This window comes from Alternaria conjuncta, assembly GCF_024043145.1.
Source record: "Alternaria conjuncta strain BMP 0040 chromosome Unknown scaffold_2, whole genome shotgun sequence".
Lineage (NCBI taxonomy): Eukaryota > Fungi > Ascomycota > Dothideomycetes > Pleosporales > Pleosporaceae > Alternaria > Alternaria conjuncta.
The window spans coordinates 1099594-1119848 of NW_026250091.1; the positions used below are offsets into that span (position 1 = coordinate 1099594).

General features: G+C 53.1%; 4 protein-coding genes across 4 annotated transcripts; 2 read left to right on the forward strand and 2 right to left on the reverse strand.

Annotated features, from left to right (window-relative positions):
- Positions 1-2532: 2532 nt before the first annotated feature.
- On the reverse strand, positions 2533-4895 carry J4E85_001484 (uncharacterized protein; the record flags this gene model as incomplete). Its single annotated transcript, XM_051465769.1, has 2 exons — positions 2533-4446; positions 4497-4895. 2 exons carry the CDS (start codon positions 4893-4895, stop codon positions 2533-2535), a joined length of 2313 nt encoding a protein of 770 aa, XP_051330326.1.
- A 1954-nt stretch (positions 4896-6849) lies between these two features.
- J4E85_001485 (uncharacterized protein) lies at positions 6850-9163 on the forward strand (the record flags this gene model as incomplete). Its single annotated transcript, XM_051465770.1, has 2 exons — positions 6850-7769; positions 8380-9163. 2 exons carry the CDS (start codon positions 6850-6852, stop codon positions 9161-9163), a joined length of 1704 nt encoding a protein of 567 aa, XP_051330327.1.
- A 502-nt stretch (positions 9164-9665) lies between these two features.
- Positions 9666-12137, reverse strand: J4E85_001486 (uncharacterized protein; the record flags this gene model as incomplete). The annotated part of the gene is made up of 1 exon (XM_051465771.1): positions 9666-12137. The coding sequence occupies one exon, from the start codon at positions 12135-12137 to the stop codon at positions 9666-9668; it is 2472 nt and encodes an 823-aa protein (XP_051330328.1).
- A 1415-nt stretch (positions 12138-13552) lies between these two features.
- J4E85_001487 (uncharacterized protein) lies at positions 13553-19915 on the forward strand (the record flags this gene model as incomplete). The annotated part of the gene is made up of 12 exons (XM_051465772.1): positions 13553-13629; positions 13691-13769; positions 13825-14018; positions 14069-14565; positions 14612-14751; positions 14800-15110; positions 15157-15244; positions 16516-16581; positions 16637-16695; positions 16751-16992; positions 17045-17061; positions 17120-19915. 12 exons carry the CDS (start codon positions 13553-13555, stop codon positions 19913-19915), a joined length of 4566 nt encoding a protein of 1521 aa, XP_051330329.1.
- Positions 19916-20255: the final 340 nt, after the last annotated feature.

The following is a 20255-nucleotide window of genomic DNA, read 5'->3' on the forward strand; positions in this document are numbered from 1 at the left end:
GAACGCGCAAGCAAAAGCACCGTTGGAACGCGTGAAACGGATCAAAGGCCGATGTCTACTGTTGGCTGAGATGGCTCTGAAGTTTACTGAACCAACCTTGGAAGGTTCCTGGGCTGTTTGACATGTGCGTGGCTGGGTGATCACTTAGATCCGGTGATAAGGTTCCTTATCCGTATCAGCTTATCGCCAATCGCGAACGCGGAGAGCATCCATCATCATCCGCGCATTTCCCACGACGCGTATCATCATAGTAAACACATCGCATGCTCCACAAAACGCCGTTTCGCTTTGCCAATCCCGCTACACTCGCCCAGGGAGTAACCATCTCTTCCCAAGGAACAACCATTAGGTCACACTCCCCGTATTTCCGTCTCCAGCGCCACCCCGGCCTTGCACCTGGTAGCGTCGGCCTTGGCTTGACACAACGCCTGCCACATCGACGATGTCAAGCCCACATCGAAGATCTCCCGTGCGCAATGGGCTTTTGAAGCTTTCTCCCGTACACCGTGCACGCTCCTCCCAGGCCCTTGGTCGTTAAACGTGCGACCCGCGTGCATGATGATGGCCTGTCAGTTTTTCTGTAGAACCGCAATCGGATCGGCATGACATGAGCGATAGTCAACGTAAACATTTGAGTAGATCATATGCGCGGGCAGATTACCCGCATGTCTTTTGCTGGGACATCGACGATGACGTGCAAATCATCAAGGTCCGCGGCCCCGCGCGAAAGGGCATCGAACGATGCAAAGGCCATCCGCCGGGATGGACCTACCCGACACATGCCAAAATGCACACGGAGAAAAACTGTCTCCGCTATAACCGTTGCGCGATGAAACCTTGCCGACAACCTGCTTTTTGGCCTAATCGCTCCGTCTAGACCCTTCCTACCCCGGTTGCCGAAAAGACGTAAGCCCCTCCATGCTGCGCTATATAGCAGGCTACTCATGCGTTGTCGCGTGCGATCGGATTGACGCCTGAGGATCACTTTATTTGGCTGACAATACGGACCACGTTGCTACGGGGAGACAGAGTAAACACCGGAGAGACGGCAGAGTGTTCGCATCGGCTCGATGTCGTGCCGCGAGTCGCGATATCGGGAAGCCTATGTGTAATAGGGGAGAAAAGCCCCTACCACACCTCGCCGACACCCAGACCCGGCCCCCGAGAAAAACACACGATGTGACTTTGTGGTGTAGGAGTAGTTGGATCGATCGATGGCGTCAACGTGGCTTGCAATGCCGACATCCAGTACCCCACGCTAATGGTTTTCTCCTTCTGCCGCTTCTCTGTAACACCGGAAGTAAAAGCACACGTGCGTTCCCTCTGCTGCATCGGAGAAAATCGCTGGAGATCGTACTACGCAGATTCTCGGATATGCTTTCTTCTCCATCTGTCCTATGCGCTGATGACAGAAGCAACGGCAAAAGCAAGACTAGCAGCGTGACTTGCGCAGGCACCACATTCTAAACATAGCGAAGGGGTAGCCATGACGACCGACGAACTGTAGGGCCATCGTTCTCAAAAGGAGTATGCGCCTATCGACGGCAGCTTAATTGTTCTTGCGGATGGCTATTTTCCCGACGCATGAGCCTCAACGCTCCGCTTTCGGAGAGGTCAATTATTGGACCCGGCGTTGAGGCGCCGCGGAGGCCCTCAGAGCTTCTGTATATTCTGCGCCGATGTATCTTGTTGGGAGAATTGATACGTTACTATTCGGAGACAGCTATCGCCTTGGTAGTTGCCCTGTCCAGTTGAAAGGCATCGAATCAGTCCGCATCTCCCTCCACGCTCGTAAGGTCATCTTCAGCGAGGCTGAGGACGGGAATGAGTATTAAGACGACACCACAATTGACCGTCCTCGTGGATCATTAGATAGTCAAGCGATTGGTTTCAAAGGTAAGCTTCTAGACGATGAGAGTGGGCCTCTGTCCAGCTTCGTAGCAGCTATGCGGCGGTAGGTCAGAATCTATACCAGCACTACCACGCCAACCTAGTAAAAAACTGGACACCCTGGAGTCTACGTTGACGTTAGGTCACCTACTTTGCAAGCTTTCATCTTAATGTAGTCTGCAGACCTGTTCAGGCTTTCTCTTGTATGATGTGCTACACCCGTCCTATTCGCAGGACTAGAGGCGTCACTCAATACATCCAACCCAAATCGACCAACAATGAACTTTTCATGGCAAGCGCTTGACGCCGCTGAATGGAACCATCACTTGTCTGAGTGAAAATCTGGCAGCATGTAGTTGCCTGTGCTATCACCTTTGTGATCGATGCCCGTCCCAGTTCTTTCACTATCGTGAGAGGCGCGTACCCTTGGTAGTTTAGCATATTCACACTGAAATATTGAAGTGAAATTAGTTCCGCATTCTTCGACTTAAGCAAGACAATCGTTCTCAACGCACAGGCAGCATTGCATGAACTGTCATAACACATGTCACAGGTTCAAGATCTGGTGCATCAAGACCACGATATTCATTTCGTATCTAGATGCATGTTTACCCTCATTCTATCAGGTTGATAAACCGTAATTTACGGCCACATCATGCCATTACCATCGAAGTTCATGCCGGTCAAATCAGTCCTGACATCAAGCGGGTAGTCAGCCGCCTTGAGGTCCCTCCTCCACGACTGCATCCTCTTGCTGTGTGCTCTCTCAGATACGCTCAACTCACGCTTCCCCATGCGTGATGTTGAGTAACCACCGAGGTCTCCGGCAATGCAGTGGCTAATATGGCCCCAGGTTGAATCAGCAACAGCCTTCCAGATAGCGGTTACATCGACAGTCATAGCCTTGGTGTACAGAATACGGCAGTCTGAAGGCTCGTAGACGAACTGGAGAGGTGTGTCAGTCTCGTCTCCATCGCGAATACCATCGCGGAAGTTGACGTTGATCGCGTTGTTGGAAGAGCGGATAAAGGGTGTGTCGTCGAAGTAGTCGCCTAGTTCCGTCTTGTTGAGCTCAGCGCCTTCTGCAGGCGTAGACAGATTACCGATGGTGAACTGAGCCACGGATTGAATGTAGTCCCACGGGTAGTTGTTCGTTCCCTTCACACCCCCCACGGCTTGCGTAATACCCTCACGAGGGCGGCCTCCCAGTGAGATGTACTTGACACCGGCACGCTGACGCATGAGTTCAGAGAAGATGGTGCAAGTTGACGCGCAGTATCCATCGGTGACGACGACGATGTCCTCGGCGGCAAAAGGAGCCTTAGTGTAGTTTGAGAGTGGGCCATATCCGTGGACGTAAACACCACCGGAGTTGAGCGGAGTCAGTACGTCGCTGAGGTTCCAGCGGAAGAGGTTGGTGAAGTTGTCCCCCTTCTGCTCGAGCCCAGGGCCAAACTTGTCCTGCCAGCTCTCGAAGTTCTCGCTATTGACATCAAGATCAGATCGGTAGTTGAAGACGGAGGACACAACATTGCCGACCAGATCCTCTAGTGTTTCGTTCTTGGTCTCAAGCACACGTGGTACACCCGCGGCAGCTTCAGAGAACTTTCGGTTCAAGATCTCTGTAGTTTCGAAGGCGCGGTAGCGGTCGGCAGCCGCGTGATCAATCTCTTGCGGGAATAGCAGCTTGTATAGATCGTAGCCGAGCAAGATGGTGCCTCCGCCGTTGGCTGAAACGTCAACCACGAGCTTCTTTTTCCCGGCGGACTTGGCCTGGGCAAGGAACTTGGCAGCAGTATCTTGGAACCCTTCCTGTGCGTTGTCAATTCCGACGAAAGATGGCACGGAAAGTACGGCAACGTCTGAGTAGTCACCCTCGAGGAAGTAGCCACCAATCAAGTTGTGTGCTTCACGAAGGACTGGAGGCGGGTATCCTGGCGCAGGGATGGTTGGAAGAGGCGTAGCGGAGGTAGTGGCTGAGGGTGTAGGTGTAGCCGAGGTAGTGTTGGAAGCTTCGGTTTCGCTTCCAGGCTGGTTGCCCGTGAACCAGAGCTTGTAGAGGCTCTCTCCGTCGGTAATACCGTCGAAGGGGATCAGAACCTTGGCGAAGTTGTCATAAGTTCGGCTGGTACCGTTTTCAAACGTAAGCTCGGTGGTAGGACCGGGGTAAATCCAACGACCGCGGCCCGATCCCGCGAAGGTTCCAATACCAGATCCAACCGGGCCGAGAGATACAGTGGCGAGCTCGTAGAAGACGTTGTTGTACAACGCGTCTCGGTCCTGAAGGGAACCGTACTGGGCCCAGTTCTCCAGGAAATCCTTGGCATCCTCGCCATCGATGTGGGTAATGGGCGAAGGCGTGAACGTAGCATTGCCGAAAGATTCGGCCAAGACATCAGCATAGACGTAAGGCCGGGGAAGCTCCTTTCCGTCGCTCGAAACGGAAACGAGTGGTACAGGACGGGCGAAGTTGAAAACCGTGCCGACTACATCGGGGACGTACACAAAGTGACCGTCATGGGTGCTTTGCAATAGGGTGTAGAGCTCGAAACCGAACTGTTCTGAATCAGCTCATACTCTTCATAACAAGGAGAGAGACATCTTACTTCGTACTCGTTCTTGTACTCTCCTCCATTGACCTTTTTCCTGATTTCCTCGAGTTCGCCCCAGATATCAACCGCTGGCTGGACCTTCTCGGCGTACTCAGCAGGAGGGTCTTTCAACCAGACGGTGTTACTTTGCCATTTGAAATATGGAACGACACCGTCTACCAGGGCAAGAGCAGCGCTCTGGTTGAATGGGACGGAGTTGATGCAGTCCCATGCGAGTTCGGCGGGTACAGTCGCGGTACCTGCAGTGACATTCTTGCCTACGATCGCGGTGCCGACTTGTGCGCAGGGACTTGTCGCGTTGTAGTGCCGTGTATGAATATGAGGTGCGACAGGCGACGATAGCGCGACGGAGGCTAGCGAGAGACCCGCAACGGCATTGAAGAGGGAAGCCATGCTTTCAACCCAGACAACACGACAAGAACTGGAGGCAAAGATCTCAGGTTCGCCGTACCTCCGCTGCAGTCGCACGAACTATACCACTTTATAGCTGCACAGCTTGAACCGCGGACCAGGTAGCGAACTTGCGCGTTCCCGAGAAAGAAGACATCATAGCTGCAGGAGCTACCCTGTACTTGTCATTGCTAGACCCATGTAGAACAAGGCAAAGGACGGTCGGGCGAATAGGCGAGGCGGATATGATAGGGAACTAGATTAAGAGCATGCATGCACGTATGCTCGAAGAGGAAGGCCGTGGTGTGCTTGGTGCTCTGAACGATTGACGATCGTATCCCGAACGGCATTGGGGGTTCAGGGCAACACAGGTACCCAAGGACCCAGGGTCGCTTTGATGGTAGAGTGCCCACAATTATGGATGCATCTCGGTGCAATGGTAATGATTACTAGGTAAGAGATTGGACAGTCGGCCGCTGTAACACTGACCGCGAAGCTTCGTGGAGTTGTCGAAGCTTCACAAGCCTCAGGCGCTAGCCCGCCTTTCTACGCTAGATTAGGCAGGCGCAAAGTGCGCGGTGCCGATGCGTCCTATCGAGCATTCGAGCATCAATCCCCGCTCTTGCGATATCAGCTTCCGAAAGCGCATTGGGTCTACGGGAATCATGACGTGCGACGGAGCTGCAGTGCTTTTGTGTGGCTAGTGCTATGCAGTGCCAATCTTCAGGACGGAGTACATGGGTGGCGTGAGGCACATTGGAGGCTGAACCGAGGGACGGGTAATTACTCCGCAAGATACCCGTGGACAACAGGAACACGAAATTGCTGACAGGATCATCCCGCTAAATTTCCGAACACTGACAGCTGTTACATGTAAGACCATACAGCCTTATAGAAAGTCAACTAATCACCATATCAAACTAATCACCATACAGTCCGAAAGTCTACATGCCAGTCGTTATAGCTTGCATCGCTACACTTAGCAGACGGCTTGCGCGTTGATTTTGAGAAGTGTTGACGTAGACACGGGCTTGGTAACACCGCAACCCGCCTTTCACACATTGATGCGTGCTCAGATGAGTAATCTGATCGAGGCACAATGAGACACGAGACGCAGTCGAACGGGCTCAAGCCACATTCCCACATCCATCTTCCATCGCCCAGGCCAGTTCATGTGATCAAAGGGCAACCACAGAAAGAGCAACATGGGACATCAACTCCTGCCAATTCACTGCAGCAGTCAGAGCATGCTATAGAGGGACCCAACAGCGAATTATGAAAAGATGCCAATCTTTTCGCAGCATTCTCGCTACTACGAGCATCCTTTGGTCAATGAACGGAGGATGACCAGAGCGATGAACCCAAATGTATCGTAAGATGCCATTCGTTAGTTCATGAAAACCATCTGCGGCCTTGCGCAATATATCAAGACCTAAGCTATCTGTGGTATTAACAAGGCGGTGTACTAGTTGTTCAACAGGCAAGCTGCTTGACATTCACCCCATGTTTGGTGGAAGACCTTTGTCCAGAACAAAGCCCGAAAAGAGAGTGTGAGGGCAAATTCCTTGCCAAAATCTTTACCTGAATGCATATATACTGCTACTGTGTCTCTATCTGGGCATTGGCGCCCAGCAGAAGCCATGGTAGAGACTATATACTCGATGACAAGCTTTCAGTCTTCACCCTCAACGCCCGGCATTGTCTTATATATACTGTCGCATTACCTGCGTCCAGCGTCCAAATGTGTGAAATGGCGGCTTACGTGGTGAACCACATCCTGGTGAACCACCTCCCACACGATGGTGTGTGAAATACACGCAGTCACACTGTGTGCGAGCGATGTCCCTTCGTCCTCAAAAGGCCGGAAAATCCGTCAATACATTGGATCATTCCTCGCCATACATCGTTGTACAACGCAGTTGAACAGTACCGCACTGTGAGCCAGACCTCCGTCAATATGAACCACCCTCCAGCACGGTCGCGCGAGCAGTACTTTTTAAGCCACGTCAAGCCGTCGCCCCCTTCAGACGATCCGGCATGTCCCATCTGCAGAGATCCCTGGAGTCCCGATACGTACACGATCATTCGGACGATATGCGGCCATGTCTTCCATCGGGCGTGTCTAGATCGATGGCTAGGTGAGGAAGATAGTCAGAACACATGTCCAACCTGTCGTGCAGTTTGTTTTCTCCTGCCCCCAGCACAGGAGACCGTGGTTCAAACCGTAAGCCCTAATGTCGACCACGGATTTGATCCGGGGCTTGGGGTTGACTCAGGTTATCTGACCAACACTGTCTTTGGTCTCATGGCTACAACGATCCAAGATGTGCTTGGGCCGCTTACAGGAACCGAAGATATCCGCAGGCAGTTTGGTATCGATCTCGAAGACCCCAATGATCCCCTGCGGTTTCTTCAAGCCATGAAAAACGTCGTCCATGCAGGTGTACTACAGGGTCGATTTCCGCTAAATTTTCAGGAAGGCTGGATGCCCGAACTCAGGCTCAGACTCGGAGACTGGCAGACTATCAAGTTCCTGATAGCGTCACTTTTCATCTCTGCGCATTGGCGACTGATGACCCCATGGCAGTGGGCCGGCGTACTGGCCGAACGAAATCGGATTGGGCGTGCTGCATCTGACTCGGCGGACTTTGGACCATCCAGGGACTCTTGGATAGAGTACATTAACGACCGTTACAATGCCGAGTATGAAATCTCGATTGACGCCTACTTCCCAGGCGCCGGTATCACACGCTGGAGGGAGACTGATACGACTGGCCGAATAGTCAACGAAGATGAGCTGGACTTGACCATGATCGACGGCACTTTGGCGACCAACATCAACGTTCCGGGTACAGACTTCAGTCCGGGGCCTCTACTGTACTTCCAAGGTAACTCACTCTGGATTTCGGAACGAGTGATGGGCAACATTGTGGAGTTGAGCATCGACAGCACTTCGCGTACTGTCTATATGCGTAGCTCCGCAAATCGCGAGTTCAGGGTAGAGTTCCTTCCCCATGGGATACAGGAAGACGCTTGTTTGCCACCAGTTACGACAAACATGATAAGGCGCGGTGGAGGGCTGTTCCGTTATGGGTTCTGTTGAAAAGCGTGTAAAAACAAGTGGAGCGGATTCATGGTATGTTGTCACGGGTTGTACGAGAACGAGCTGTCGTCGCTGACGCGCTAAAAGCTGCCCCACCCGCGTGGGAGCTTCCCAGGTTGCGTCGCGTCGCTCATCGCATCTTCACTTGGGCACTTCAGGATTTGGCACTCTTGGTCACGCGCAGGGCTATGTGCGCTCTTTCTCGTAGATTTTCTGCCTCTCGCTCATAGAAAATTGCGATAGCTAGACCTGGCGAATCCACCCATTTCTACCTTACGCATAGCAGACCTTTCTCTGACACACTGCAACATAGACAAGATGAAATATAGCGGGTAATCCTTCACCTTCCACACACCTGATATTCGCACAGAATTAATACTGTAGGCTATATTTCGTCTCCAACCCCTCTACCAACATCGACGCCTCTCTCGCTATCGTCAACACCCTGATCCAAGGCATCGAGACCAGCTTCCCAAACACCACACGACAGCAAACGCCATGGTCGCTATCATACCGCGCATTTCGCGACACCATACCTCCGGGTTACCAAGCACCTGCGGGTGCAGACGGTAAACCAGAGCCATACGTACATTCATACCAGCACCTCCTCCACCTTTCGAGCCTCGCACCGAACCGCACATATGTCTTTGCACAACCGCGAGCGCAACAGGAAACTATGACGTCGATACCGCTGCGACAACAAGACGCACATGCCTCAGTACTGCGATACCAGTGTTCTGCTCTGTGGACGCCGAGACACATACTCGCGGTGCGAGAGGGGGCATCATATAGCGGGGGGCTCTGTTCGATACAAATCGGCGAGCTACGAGCGACTCGTGAAGGACCGCAGTCGGGCGCTATCTCATCCCCCGGCGTCGTGGTCTGCATTAGCACAACGTTGGGCGCTGAGGACACGGATGGCAACATGGATTCAGGCTATGGCACAACGGAGAATGGTACAGCGATGGAATTGGACGAAGAGGAAGTAGACATTGAGTATGCGCAGGCTGTGGTGCGCGACTGCTGGAGTAGGATCAAAGATGGGCGCGATCTGGGCCGGTCAGAGATCAGGGAAGTGATGATGGCTTCGACTACAACAAATAAAAAGGGCCAGGAGCAGGAGGCGGCGGTGCGCATGTGGTGCGATGCTCTGCGCATGCGCGGATGAGCGAATGTTTGCACACCATTTATCATCATATACCCAATGCGAGAACTTGAGCTGGACATGTAGCAGCAGATGTGACATGACACGCACTCATAGAGCGTAGCATGCAAGTGAATCATGGATAGTTTTACAGTTTGATTGACTATATGCCAGGCCTACCCTGCCTAGACACTCATACGACCGTCTAGTCTCATTGCCTCCTACCAAATCCCTAGGTATCCCTACAGGTATCTAAACTACAACAACGTAAAGGGCAAAGAAAGAAAAAAGAAAGCGAAGGTGGTAAGGTCAAGTATTAAGGCAACATCTTGCGCACATTCAGATTACAACACATAGTTGAAGATCGATCCCCAAAGCTTGATCAGCTCGCGCCATAACCCTAGACCGGACATATGCAAAAGGAAATATCTGGGAAGGCGAAAGAAGGGAGTAGTAGTAATAACCAGCCAGTAGATGAAGGATAAGTATCGCACAATGAAGAAGATACACGACATCCAGGTAAGGCTTACTGCGCACCAACCTCTTCTTCTGCCCAGCCAGGGAGACCACCGTCACCCTGGATGGCAAGACCGTAACCGCCGTTGCCGCTGCCGAAGCCACCGATGCCGGAGCTTAGGCTACCGAAAGAGCCCTGCTGAGGTGCTTGGGTTTGCTGCATGGAGTGGTTGAAGGGGCCCTGAGTGAAAGCGGGCAGGCTCACAGCGCGCGAGTGTTGACCACGCGAGTTGAGGTTCGAAGGTGCGAGGAGGCCACCAACAGTAGTAGCACCTGAGCCACCAGCTGACGTACCGTTAATCAGACTGAAGCTCGATGTGCTTTGATGGGAGCTATGGGAGTGGTGTGGCTGAGGAGTGTTCAGGTCGGCACTGTAGAAAGCAGCTTGCGGCGACTGGAAAGATTGCTGCTGGTTCTGCTGCTGCTGCTGTTGCTGTTGTTGTTGCATGCTGGCCTCGACCTGTTGTTGTTGCTGCTGCTGTTGTTGAGCTTGTAGGTACATCATGAGGGGGTTGTTGTTGCCGGAGTTCATGATGTTACCTGAAGCAGGTGCTTGAACGGAAGGGAACTGGCCGTTGGTGCTTTGGCCAGAGCCTGGTGCGCCAGAGCCAGTCGGCGAGACTGAAGCGCCAGCACGGTTGGGATGCAGTCCGTTGATAGGCGATGGTGACTGGAGACCATCGCTACCGGCTTGCTGAGCCTGGGCCTGCTGGCTGTTCATCTGGCGAGGAGGGTTACCGCATCGGTCCTTTCCGAAGTTGACCTTGAATCGCTTGTATTCGTCACGGCCACGGATCGCTTCAATTGCCTTAATGGCATTGGCAATGTTGGTGAAGTTGACGAATGCACAGCTCTTCTCGCGCAGGGTGTTGACCAGCTCGATCTCGCCGTACTCCGAGAAATCCTGCCTTAAGCGGTCTTCGGTCCAGGACTCATCTAGGTTGCCGATGTAGACGTTACGTGAGGCACCACCGCTGACAGCAAGGGCAATCGCAGGCGGGAGAGCACCAGAGTGCTTACCCCATCCGATCTTCAAGCGACGGTTGTGGATCATAAGCCCCTGGAGATTGCTAAGAGCGTAGAAGGACGCAGCCGACGTCGGGTCGATGAAAGTAACGAAGCAAATGTGCTTATCCGGGATATACCTGATGTGGTGAAGAAGACCACCGCGCACAACATTGCAGATCTCCTCGATGGTGGTTTCGGGATGAATGTTACCGAGGTAAACTGTTCGGTTACCCAAGTTGTTCACACCACCAGCAGAGGTCGCGACCGCCGCGGCAGCGACAGATTGCTGAGCAAGAGCATTGGAGATCATGTCGCGGTCAGCACCGTTCAGAACATGAGCGTAGCCAGGCGCGATACCCAGGTACTGCGCGGCGTTCTGCTGCTGGGTCTTGGAAACGTAAGCGCATCGATCCTTGCCGTAGTATACGCGCCTAGGCGCTTGCCACTTTGGCTCCTGGGGAAGTTGAGACACAGCCTTGATGGCATTTCCGATGGACAAGAAGTGAACAAAACCAATAGCCTTTTCCCTGACGATCTTGACGGTATCAATGGGACCAAATTTGCTGAGGTCTTCGCGGAGTTCGTCCTCAGAAACATCCTCGGACAAGTTACCTAGGTAGACGTTTCGAGAGGCACCCGATTGCTGCACAGCCAAGGCCACAGATGTGGGGACCTGGGACGGCTTTCCCCATCCAATCTTGATGTCCTGACCCCTGATTGACAGCTTCTTCAGAATGGCGTCAGAGTGGAAGTGAGTGGCGGAGCTGCTGTCCAGGAAGGAGATGAATGCGCAGTTCTTGTCTGGGAGAAGCCTGACGGACTCGATTTGACCACTGCGTACATGGCCGAGGATCTCCTCCGCAGAAGTCTCAGGGGGGATGTTGCCCAGGTATACAGTCCTGCTAGTTCCAGATACAAGACCGGGAGCAATCGGCATTGAGGAGCCGAGTCCACCGAGACCCTGCGCGCCGTAACCAGGGAAACCTCCAGTAGGTGACTGGGGTCCACCAAAAAAGCCACTAGTGGGAGAAACCATGTTCTGGTACAGCTGGGGCGAAAGAGGCTGTTGCAAGGGGCTTCCCATCTGGTTGTTCTGGTGGTTCTGTTGCTGAGACTGATTCTGGCCAGCGAACTGTGCGAAGTTCTGAAACTGCGGGGAAGCGAAAGCCGAGGGCGAGCCTGGCTGGAAGGGGCTACCGAGGAGCAACTGCGAAGGGAGCAGAGGGGTGAAGTTCATGTCGAAACCAGTTCCTGGAGTCTGCAAATCGTTGCCGTTCTGGTTGCCAGGGTTGAGTCTGCCGGTATTGATGGACATATTGTTCGCCCTCTCCGGGTGTCGGTCGCCATAGCCGGGCTGGTTCGTAGCGAAGGCGCCGTGCGAGAAGCCGTGGTGACCGCCGTTCATCTGCCTGTGGAAGCTCGACTGGAGACGAGGACCGCTGGGGGCGTTCGGGGCGCCGTCGTGTTGCTGCATACCGAGGAGGTGCGGAGGCAGACTGAAGCTGTCCCGCGCGTTTTGAGATAGAACCGCCGTGGTGAAGGTGTATTACTGCGTCCGGGACTCGTTGGACCGGACGGCGAAATATGTATGGCAGAAGGTGAAGTTGCAACCGGTTGCAGAGAGGTCGCCGGGCTTGCGAAGATGCTGCTGTATTACAAGATGTAGAGCGTTCTAGAGGGCATTAGTCTGAGAGCAGTGGAGACGCATTGGACAAGACGTACTTCCAAAAGCACAATGGCAACGAGTCGTTTGCAGGTCTAACAATACAAGACACGCTCACAACGCAGGCAATCGGGGCCTAAAGGATGCAGGCACAGAGGTCCAGAAGGGTACTGTCGCAGGCTTGCACGGTGGACGCAGTGGAGGCGCAATTAAATGCCGTGGGCCAGAGCTGCCGAAGAACAAACTCGCGTGGCTTGTTTGAGGATGCGTGCACCAAAAGAGCGAACAATAAGAATGAAGTGCAAAGAAGCAAGCTTTGCCGGGAGCCTCGATGCGGGGAGAAGAGGACAGAATGAACGAAGGGGATCGAAGAAGAGGGATGCGACCTGAAGTCGGAGCGGAGGAGAGAAGAAAGAGGTCGGTGAGAAATGCTAACTAGCAGGGCACATTAGGAGGCAGCCGCAAATGAGGCAGCCCAAAGCGGACAACTAGCGCACCGCCCATTTTAAACGCGCAGGCCACGTCTGAATCGTGCAAACCACCGTCGCCACGAACCGCTGCCCTGCAGTTCTCTGGCCCCGTAGACGCCTGTGCTAGGCGGCGTGGTATTTCGTGCAGCGACGCGCCCCCGTGCCTGGCGTAGACGGCCTTGTGCTACCAACGGCGCAGCTCGGTATCCTCCAGCAGACGCGGCCAACGGGTAATTGCAGATATGCACACCGTCCCTGACTAGACGAGCCGCCTGATAGTGCTGCTCTTAAGACGGGTCCCTTTTTTCCTTTGTCACGCGAACACGAAAGGGTCCAGATCGTATTGCGGCGGCTCCAGTCCCAGGCGTAAGGATAGCCCTTAGTGCCAGCCTGCGCGTCTCAGCAAGCCGTATTGAGCGTTTCCATCTGGTCTGGCTCCGGGGTATACTACTGCGAGCGTTCGCCAGGTGTGGAACAAACACGGAGCGCTCCGTCTTCGGGGTATCAGATGTCAAACGCCATCATGCGAAACCTCCACGTGTGTCATGCTTACCCCTGGGGGTTTGCTGACTTCTAGAATGACGTTTGCGTATTCTGCTGTTTCCAAGGTCCAAGGTTGACGTGTTCTGTACATACGCGACCACGGATGCTGGATGACAGGGATTATCCATAAGCGAGCACGTGACGCCCAACTACGAGCGACTGGTCAATCTGTGCTTTCCGGCGATCGTGCATCAACCCGCTGTAAATTCTCCCATGGCACAGCTATCCCCGTCCATTGCGCAGTGCGCCGTCGTGGCCACGGCGCTCAAGGTGCTGCTTTTCCCTGCTTAGTATGTCTCGCTGCACAATTCTGAAGTTTAGTTCCTCGTCCTTGCTGACCATCTACGGCAGTAAGTCGACCGACTTCGAGGTTCATCGTAACTGGCTTGCTCTAACGCATTCCCTACCCATCAAGGAGTGGTATTACGAAGTCAGACAACCATGCCGTCAACGCCACACAATATTTCCAATCTAACACACACCAGAAAACGTCTGAATGGACCTTGGACTATCCGCCGTTCTTCGCTTACTTTGAATGGCTAATGTCTCAAGCTGCACCCTATGTTGATCCCGGTCTGCTCAATGTAAAGGATCTTGGATACAGCAGCTGGCAGACCGTATACTTCCAGCGTACTACAGTCATTCTTACCGAGCTTGTCCTAGTCTACGCTTTGCACCTGTACTTTCACACCACCCTACTTGATCTGTTCGTTACTAAATGCTCGCCAGCTATGTGAAGACCTCAAAGTCCAAAGTCACTGCTCACGCCGCTGCACTCTCTGTCCTATTGTCACCAGGACTGCTGATAATCGACCACATCCATTTCCAGTACAATGGTTTCCTCTACGGCCTCTTGGTCCTCTCTATGGTCTTGGCCCGCAACAATTCGACCCTCCTATTGTCCGGTCTGCTCTTTGCAGCGCTTTTGTGTCTCAAGCACATCTACCTGTACCTCGCGCCTGCGTATTTTGTCTACCTTCTGCGTGCTTACTGCTTGGGGCAGCGGTCGTCGTTCCCGTATTTCACTATACGACTCTTCAATTGCATCAAGTTGGGCGTGGGCATCGTCTCTGTCTTCGCAGCCGCTTTTGGCCCCTTCGCGATGTGGGGACAGATAGCGCAAGTGTTCAGTCGCCTGTTCCCGTTCTCACGAGGTCTCTGTCATGCCTACTGGGCGCCGAACGTCTGGGCGATATACTCGTTCTGTGACCGAGTCTTGATTTACCGTATGCAGCTTCCCACTACCACTTTGTATCAAGCTAACACTGCCAGTGGCCCCGCGCATTGGGCTTCATGTTGATCAAGAGGCAGTGAATAGCGTCACTCGAGGGCTTGTGGGAGACACGTCTTTCGCAGTACTTCCGGATATAGACCCATTGATATGCTTCCTTCTTACTCTTGGAACACAGATAGTACGTGTATCGATATCCTGGGTGATCGATTGAACTAACGTCATCCAGCCTGTCCTCCTCCGCCTTTTGTACAAACCTACTTGGGAGGCCTTCATTGGTGCTGTAACGCTGTGTGGCTACGCATCTTTCTTGTTCGGCTGGCATGTCCACGAGAAGGCAATCTTGCTCGTGATAATTCCATTCAGCTTGATAGCGCTCCAAGATCGTCGATATTTTGGCGCTTTCCGACCCTTGGCTGTTGCTGGTCATGTGTCCCTCTTTCCTCTCCTCTACACGGCCGCCGAGTTCCCTGTGAAGACAGTCTATACTATCTTCTGGCTCGTACTTTTCCTTATCGCCTTCGATAGGCTAGCTCCTGCGTAGGTAACCTGACCTTTCTTTCGGGTCTCTGCTAACATACAATAGTTCACCCAAACCTAGGATATTTTTACTTGATCGCTTCTCCCTGCTTTACATCGCTCTTTCGATACCTCTGATCGCATACTGCTCACTGGTCCACGGCCTAGTGTTTGGTTCTCGGTATGAATTCCTGCCGCTCATGTTCACGAGTTCGTATTCAGCCGTCGGAGTGGTGGGCAGCTGGGTCGGCTTTCTGGTAGTTTACTTTGATTTGTAGATGCATGAGTGTCCAATAAGTCTAAAAGATAGATCTTGTTAATTACACGACCTGGGAAATAAGCTCTTCTGGATGTGGCAAACTTGTCGTCCCGATATCTTCTTGAGCAGCACTCGTCTAAAGCGCAATCGCATGCTGTCGAGTGGTAGCCTTCAAAGAGGGGCTCTTTCTGCTGGGCCACCTTGGAGAGTCTCGCGGATGTTTGGAATACTCTAAGGGTATGGCACGCTTGCTACCAGTGCTGCAAATAGGGAATATGGCAGCAGCAGTGCGAGCATGGTAGTGAACAAACACTCCTGAGTAAACTTGATACTGTGAAGATATCGGGGATGATGTTTGTTATAATATACAATACCATGCCTTCCAACGGGCGGCTGAATGTTGGGGTAGAGTTGTCCGTGTTGGTGTGATCGAGCAAGTGGGTCAGGCTGCCCCCAAGGGTTTGCTCGGGGTGGCTCGAGGCATGAGCTTTTCATGACCGATTATCACAGAACTTGATAATGCACAAGGTTTGCCGAAGTTGAAATAAATGATGCATGCATATCGCAGCATGATAGAGCTCATTGCTACGATTCGAAAGAGTCCAAATATGTTGATATTTTGATGGTAGTGGGGTGTGTAGCTTTGACGCGTGGGTGGTAGGGTGCGAAGGCAGTCCTTGCCAAATCAAGTATGGTAACTAGTGCCAAGGGACTACGGGCCTCTTCCACTACCCTCCGCTCGCTTTTCTCCCCCATTGACTACTCTCCGACTAATCCTCTCCACCCTACCTCACAACTTCCCGACTATCACGCTCTTACCACTCGCGAACTCACCCACACGTCACCTAGACGCGCTCTCGGAACTGATCGACGCGTCTCGGAACGCTACTCGGACCACCGAAGACTGCGACGACGATTTCGAAACACCTTTTCTGGCGCGTAGAGACGGACAATCGATCAACTGCCTACAGAGGGGCCATTGCCCCCACCTCTTACCGCGAACTACCTTGAGCAGAGGTAATCGGCGCGCTTCGATTGTCGCGACACTTCCGAAGTTTGCGACGCGGCACCGAGGACGTCGAACAGACTATATGAGCTAGGGATCAGGCCAACATGGTATAGTTTGGGTCGCGTTGTATACAGGAGCATGTGCTGATTGTGTTCCAGGTTCTCTACAAGCGTAAACCAGTCAAATTCGAACCCCTGCCGAAGAACCTCGACGACAGCACTGAGGTACGCTACATACTTTGTTGGACCATGGAACATATATGCTAAAGTCGCTGGATAGGTGTGGCATATCGAACAGACTGGAGAGGTCTTCACAGACTATGAGCGGTTCCTTGAGAGGTAAGAAAATATATGGAATGACGTCAGGTAGGTACATGTCGCTCATGAGGTGTAGATTCGACTTCTATCAACAGCGGAGCTTCACATGCCAGGCGACTGGTCATTCAGGCTATACCTATTTCGAGGCCCAGGAGAGCGAGGTAGGCTCCACGTCAATACTCGTCAAGGCCGACGAAGAGGTAACATCCGTGCAGACGGAAGCTTCCAAAGAGATCAACAGCATCTTTCCGGATGGCTTAAGGTCTCCTGTCCTTCACTATGTCCAGTTTCAAGACCACCATCGCATGGATGACCTAGGTGAGTCAGTCTTGCTTGCTTAGCCCAGGAGTGCTGCTGACATACTACACAGTGAATGATGTCTACGATGTATGTCCACGAAGCGAAACCAATACCCACAAGGAAACCCACGCTGACCTGTTTGCAGCATTTCAAGGAGCACTTTATGCTGAATGATCGAGTTTCCGTCGAAGGCGACCACTCGCGCCGCTTCGGCAAGATCACCGAGATCACGGACAGCAGTCGACTACACAGCATGTTCAGTGGTCAGTCCATGGACGACAACATTCGGACATACACCTACGTCATCACTATGGAAGACAACGGTGAAACCGTCACCAAATACAAAGCCTCAGAACTCCAGCGCGATCGAAAGACCTATTCCAAGCTCATCCTGAAAGCTTTCCTTCGCAATGCCCTGAAGCGTGAGTCATGGATTGGTGCGCCATGGATGGTCAAAGACAGCTTGGCAAAGAGATACGACATACCCACCAAGCTTCCTGACAAGAAGACCCGGGAGGCTATTTTGGCTGCGAAGAGGGCTACCACTGGCGTACCCAACGGTGTGACCGAACCTGTTCAACAACAATACCCACAGCAGATGCCCAACGGTCATGGTCCGCATGTCAATGGTCATAGACCGCCTTTACCACCTGGACAAGCGCAGCCTACCTTTGTTAATTTCTCCGCAAGCGGCCCTCCGCCCTACGCACAACAAGGTGTGATGCCTCCATGGGCAGCTGGAAACCCTCATCGGCCAGCGTATTTTGCCAACGGCCCGCCGATCAACTACTCTGGACCTCCGCAGATAGTGACTGGTCCACCACCAAATTTCCTGGCTCAGGTGCCGCCTGCCCTTGCTGCGCAATTAATGCAGATGCATGCGCCTGGTCATGGCCCGCCCATCAATTTCCCATTCCAAACCAGCTTCAACCACCAGCAAGGTCCCCGGCCATCAAACCTTCCACAGCCTCAACAAGCGCCTCCACCGCCCCGTACTATTGAGTATGTCAAATACCCATGCGAGGACCTAGAGATCAAGCAACCTCGTCTACAGGTCAACCGACCACCATTGAAGTTCCTCTCCGACGACGTTCCTGAAGGAGTCGAGCCGCCGGCTGACGAGAAAAAGACCGGCATCTTGATGAAGAGTATTGGCCCGTTACTCTGTATCTGGGAGACTCTCAACGTTCACGATACCATCTACATGCTAGACTCTTTCACCTTCGATGACTTTGTCGATGCTATGCGGTTCTCGCATGAGACAGTCGAGTGTGAGTTGTTCGTAGAGATGCACTGTGCAATCCTGAAGCAGATTGTCAACGACTCCGGCAAGATCCAGACGTCCCTACCTAACATGGCCGACGGCGAGGATTCATCAGACGAAGATTCGAGCGAAGAGTCAACGCCCACGCCCGAGCCCGAGCCGCCTGTTCGAACTACTCGTAGCAGTTTGAGGAAGTCAGGTGCAGCCCAACTTGTTGCAAAGCCACGCACACCCACGCCTGAGCCTCCGAAGGAACTCCATAAGGCCGAAGAATTTGATAACGAATTCGACTGGGTCGAGCAGTGCAAGACTCGCAACTTTGCGGACGGTGGATGGCAGGCAGTCATGGTCGCACTCCTCTACCGCCTTTCCTTTGATCCCGCGCGGAAGGAAGCCTGTGACGAAATCCTTGCTGAGCTTGTCCCTCCTGATGAAGAACCTACCATCACCACCATCGCCACCAACTACGCGAAGCTCGATGTCAACCTCCGCATCTCTGCGCTCGAGATGATTCTGAATCTTACTGTTGTCACTGAGAATTTCCGCGATCAGCTGGTCGCCGCCGCCCAGGAAATGACTCGCTTGCGTAAGGAAAAGATTGAGTACCAGCGCAAACGCAAAGAGCTGGCTGATGAACTTTTCAAGCTGGATTTGGAGCGTAAGATCCACCTTCCTGCCAACACGCCGGCGTCGCCTACGGATGCCAAGATGAATGACGATGTGGATGCATCCATGACGAGCGTTAACGATGGGTCTAAGGAACCTGCCGAAGCCGAAGCGGACGGTGGCAACGATGCACCTACTTCCAAGGGCAGGACCCGCCCGGCGAACAAGAACAAGCGCAAGGCGGCTGCTGAAGAAGCTCGTAAGGAGAAGGCGAAGAAGGCCAAGGCAGATGCTGAGAAGACCAAGAAGCAGAAGGAATGGGAGAAACTACTACAAGCGATTGAGAAGAAGAAAGACGAGCTCAAGGAGTGCGAGGACAACATCAACGAGCTTGACGATGATCTGCGCGAAACTCTTGTGCATCGTAGCAAGATCCTTGGCAAGGATCGATTCTTGAACAAGTACTACTGGTTCGAGCACAATGGCATGCCATTCGGCGGTGTCCCGAATAGCTCTACCGCCGAGTACGGGTACGCCAACGGACGAATTTGGGTACAGGGACCGAGCGAGTATGAACTTGGTCCAAACTTGGAGGAACCTGCCCTCTCTCAAGACATGCAGCGCTTTGGCTACACTATCCCGCAGCGTAAAGAGCGAGAAGAAGGCCCGACGCACCTGTCCAACTCGAACCAGTGGGCGTTTTACGACGACCCGGAGGACATTGACAAGCTACTTGCGTGGCTCGATGAGCGCGGCCATCGAGAACGTGTTCTGCGCAAGGAGCTACAAGCGTTCCGTGACCGTATCGCCGAATACATGGTTAAGATGCGGAAGCATCTGGAGGACTCCAACAAACCCCAAGAAGAGGACGATGATGACAACAAGACAAGAGTGTCGACGCGAAACAAGACCTATGTCGACAAGGATACCCCCAAGGATCGCTGCTTGCTCTGGACCAACAGTATCATGCGTGAGGAGTTTGGCCACAACCACATCGAAGAATACGAACCACCAAAGAAGGGCAAGGCGAAGCCTGTCAAGGCATCCAAGGCCAAGGGCCGAGGCCGTTAATGCAGTCTCTTGTGCCACAAGCCCACGCAAGAGGCGAAGCAAAGTGAAAACGACCACAGGCTTGCTCTAAACCAAGGTCACAAGATGTATATCAGCCTACTGGGCAGCAACGTACCCGAGGATGACGAGCTCCACAGAGCTAGTGAGGACGTTGGCAACAACGCAGTACATTTACGAATGACGACACAGCATACTTTGGCGATCTACGGCGTTTTGATACCATGAGCCTTGGTGCTCAAAGTACATGTTGAGCATTTTAGGGAGTTCGGAAGGATGCAGAGCTGACTGCCGTTGCGATGGCCAGTCTTGCCAGCAGACTTGGTTCATGGTTTTACCGGAC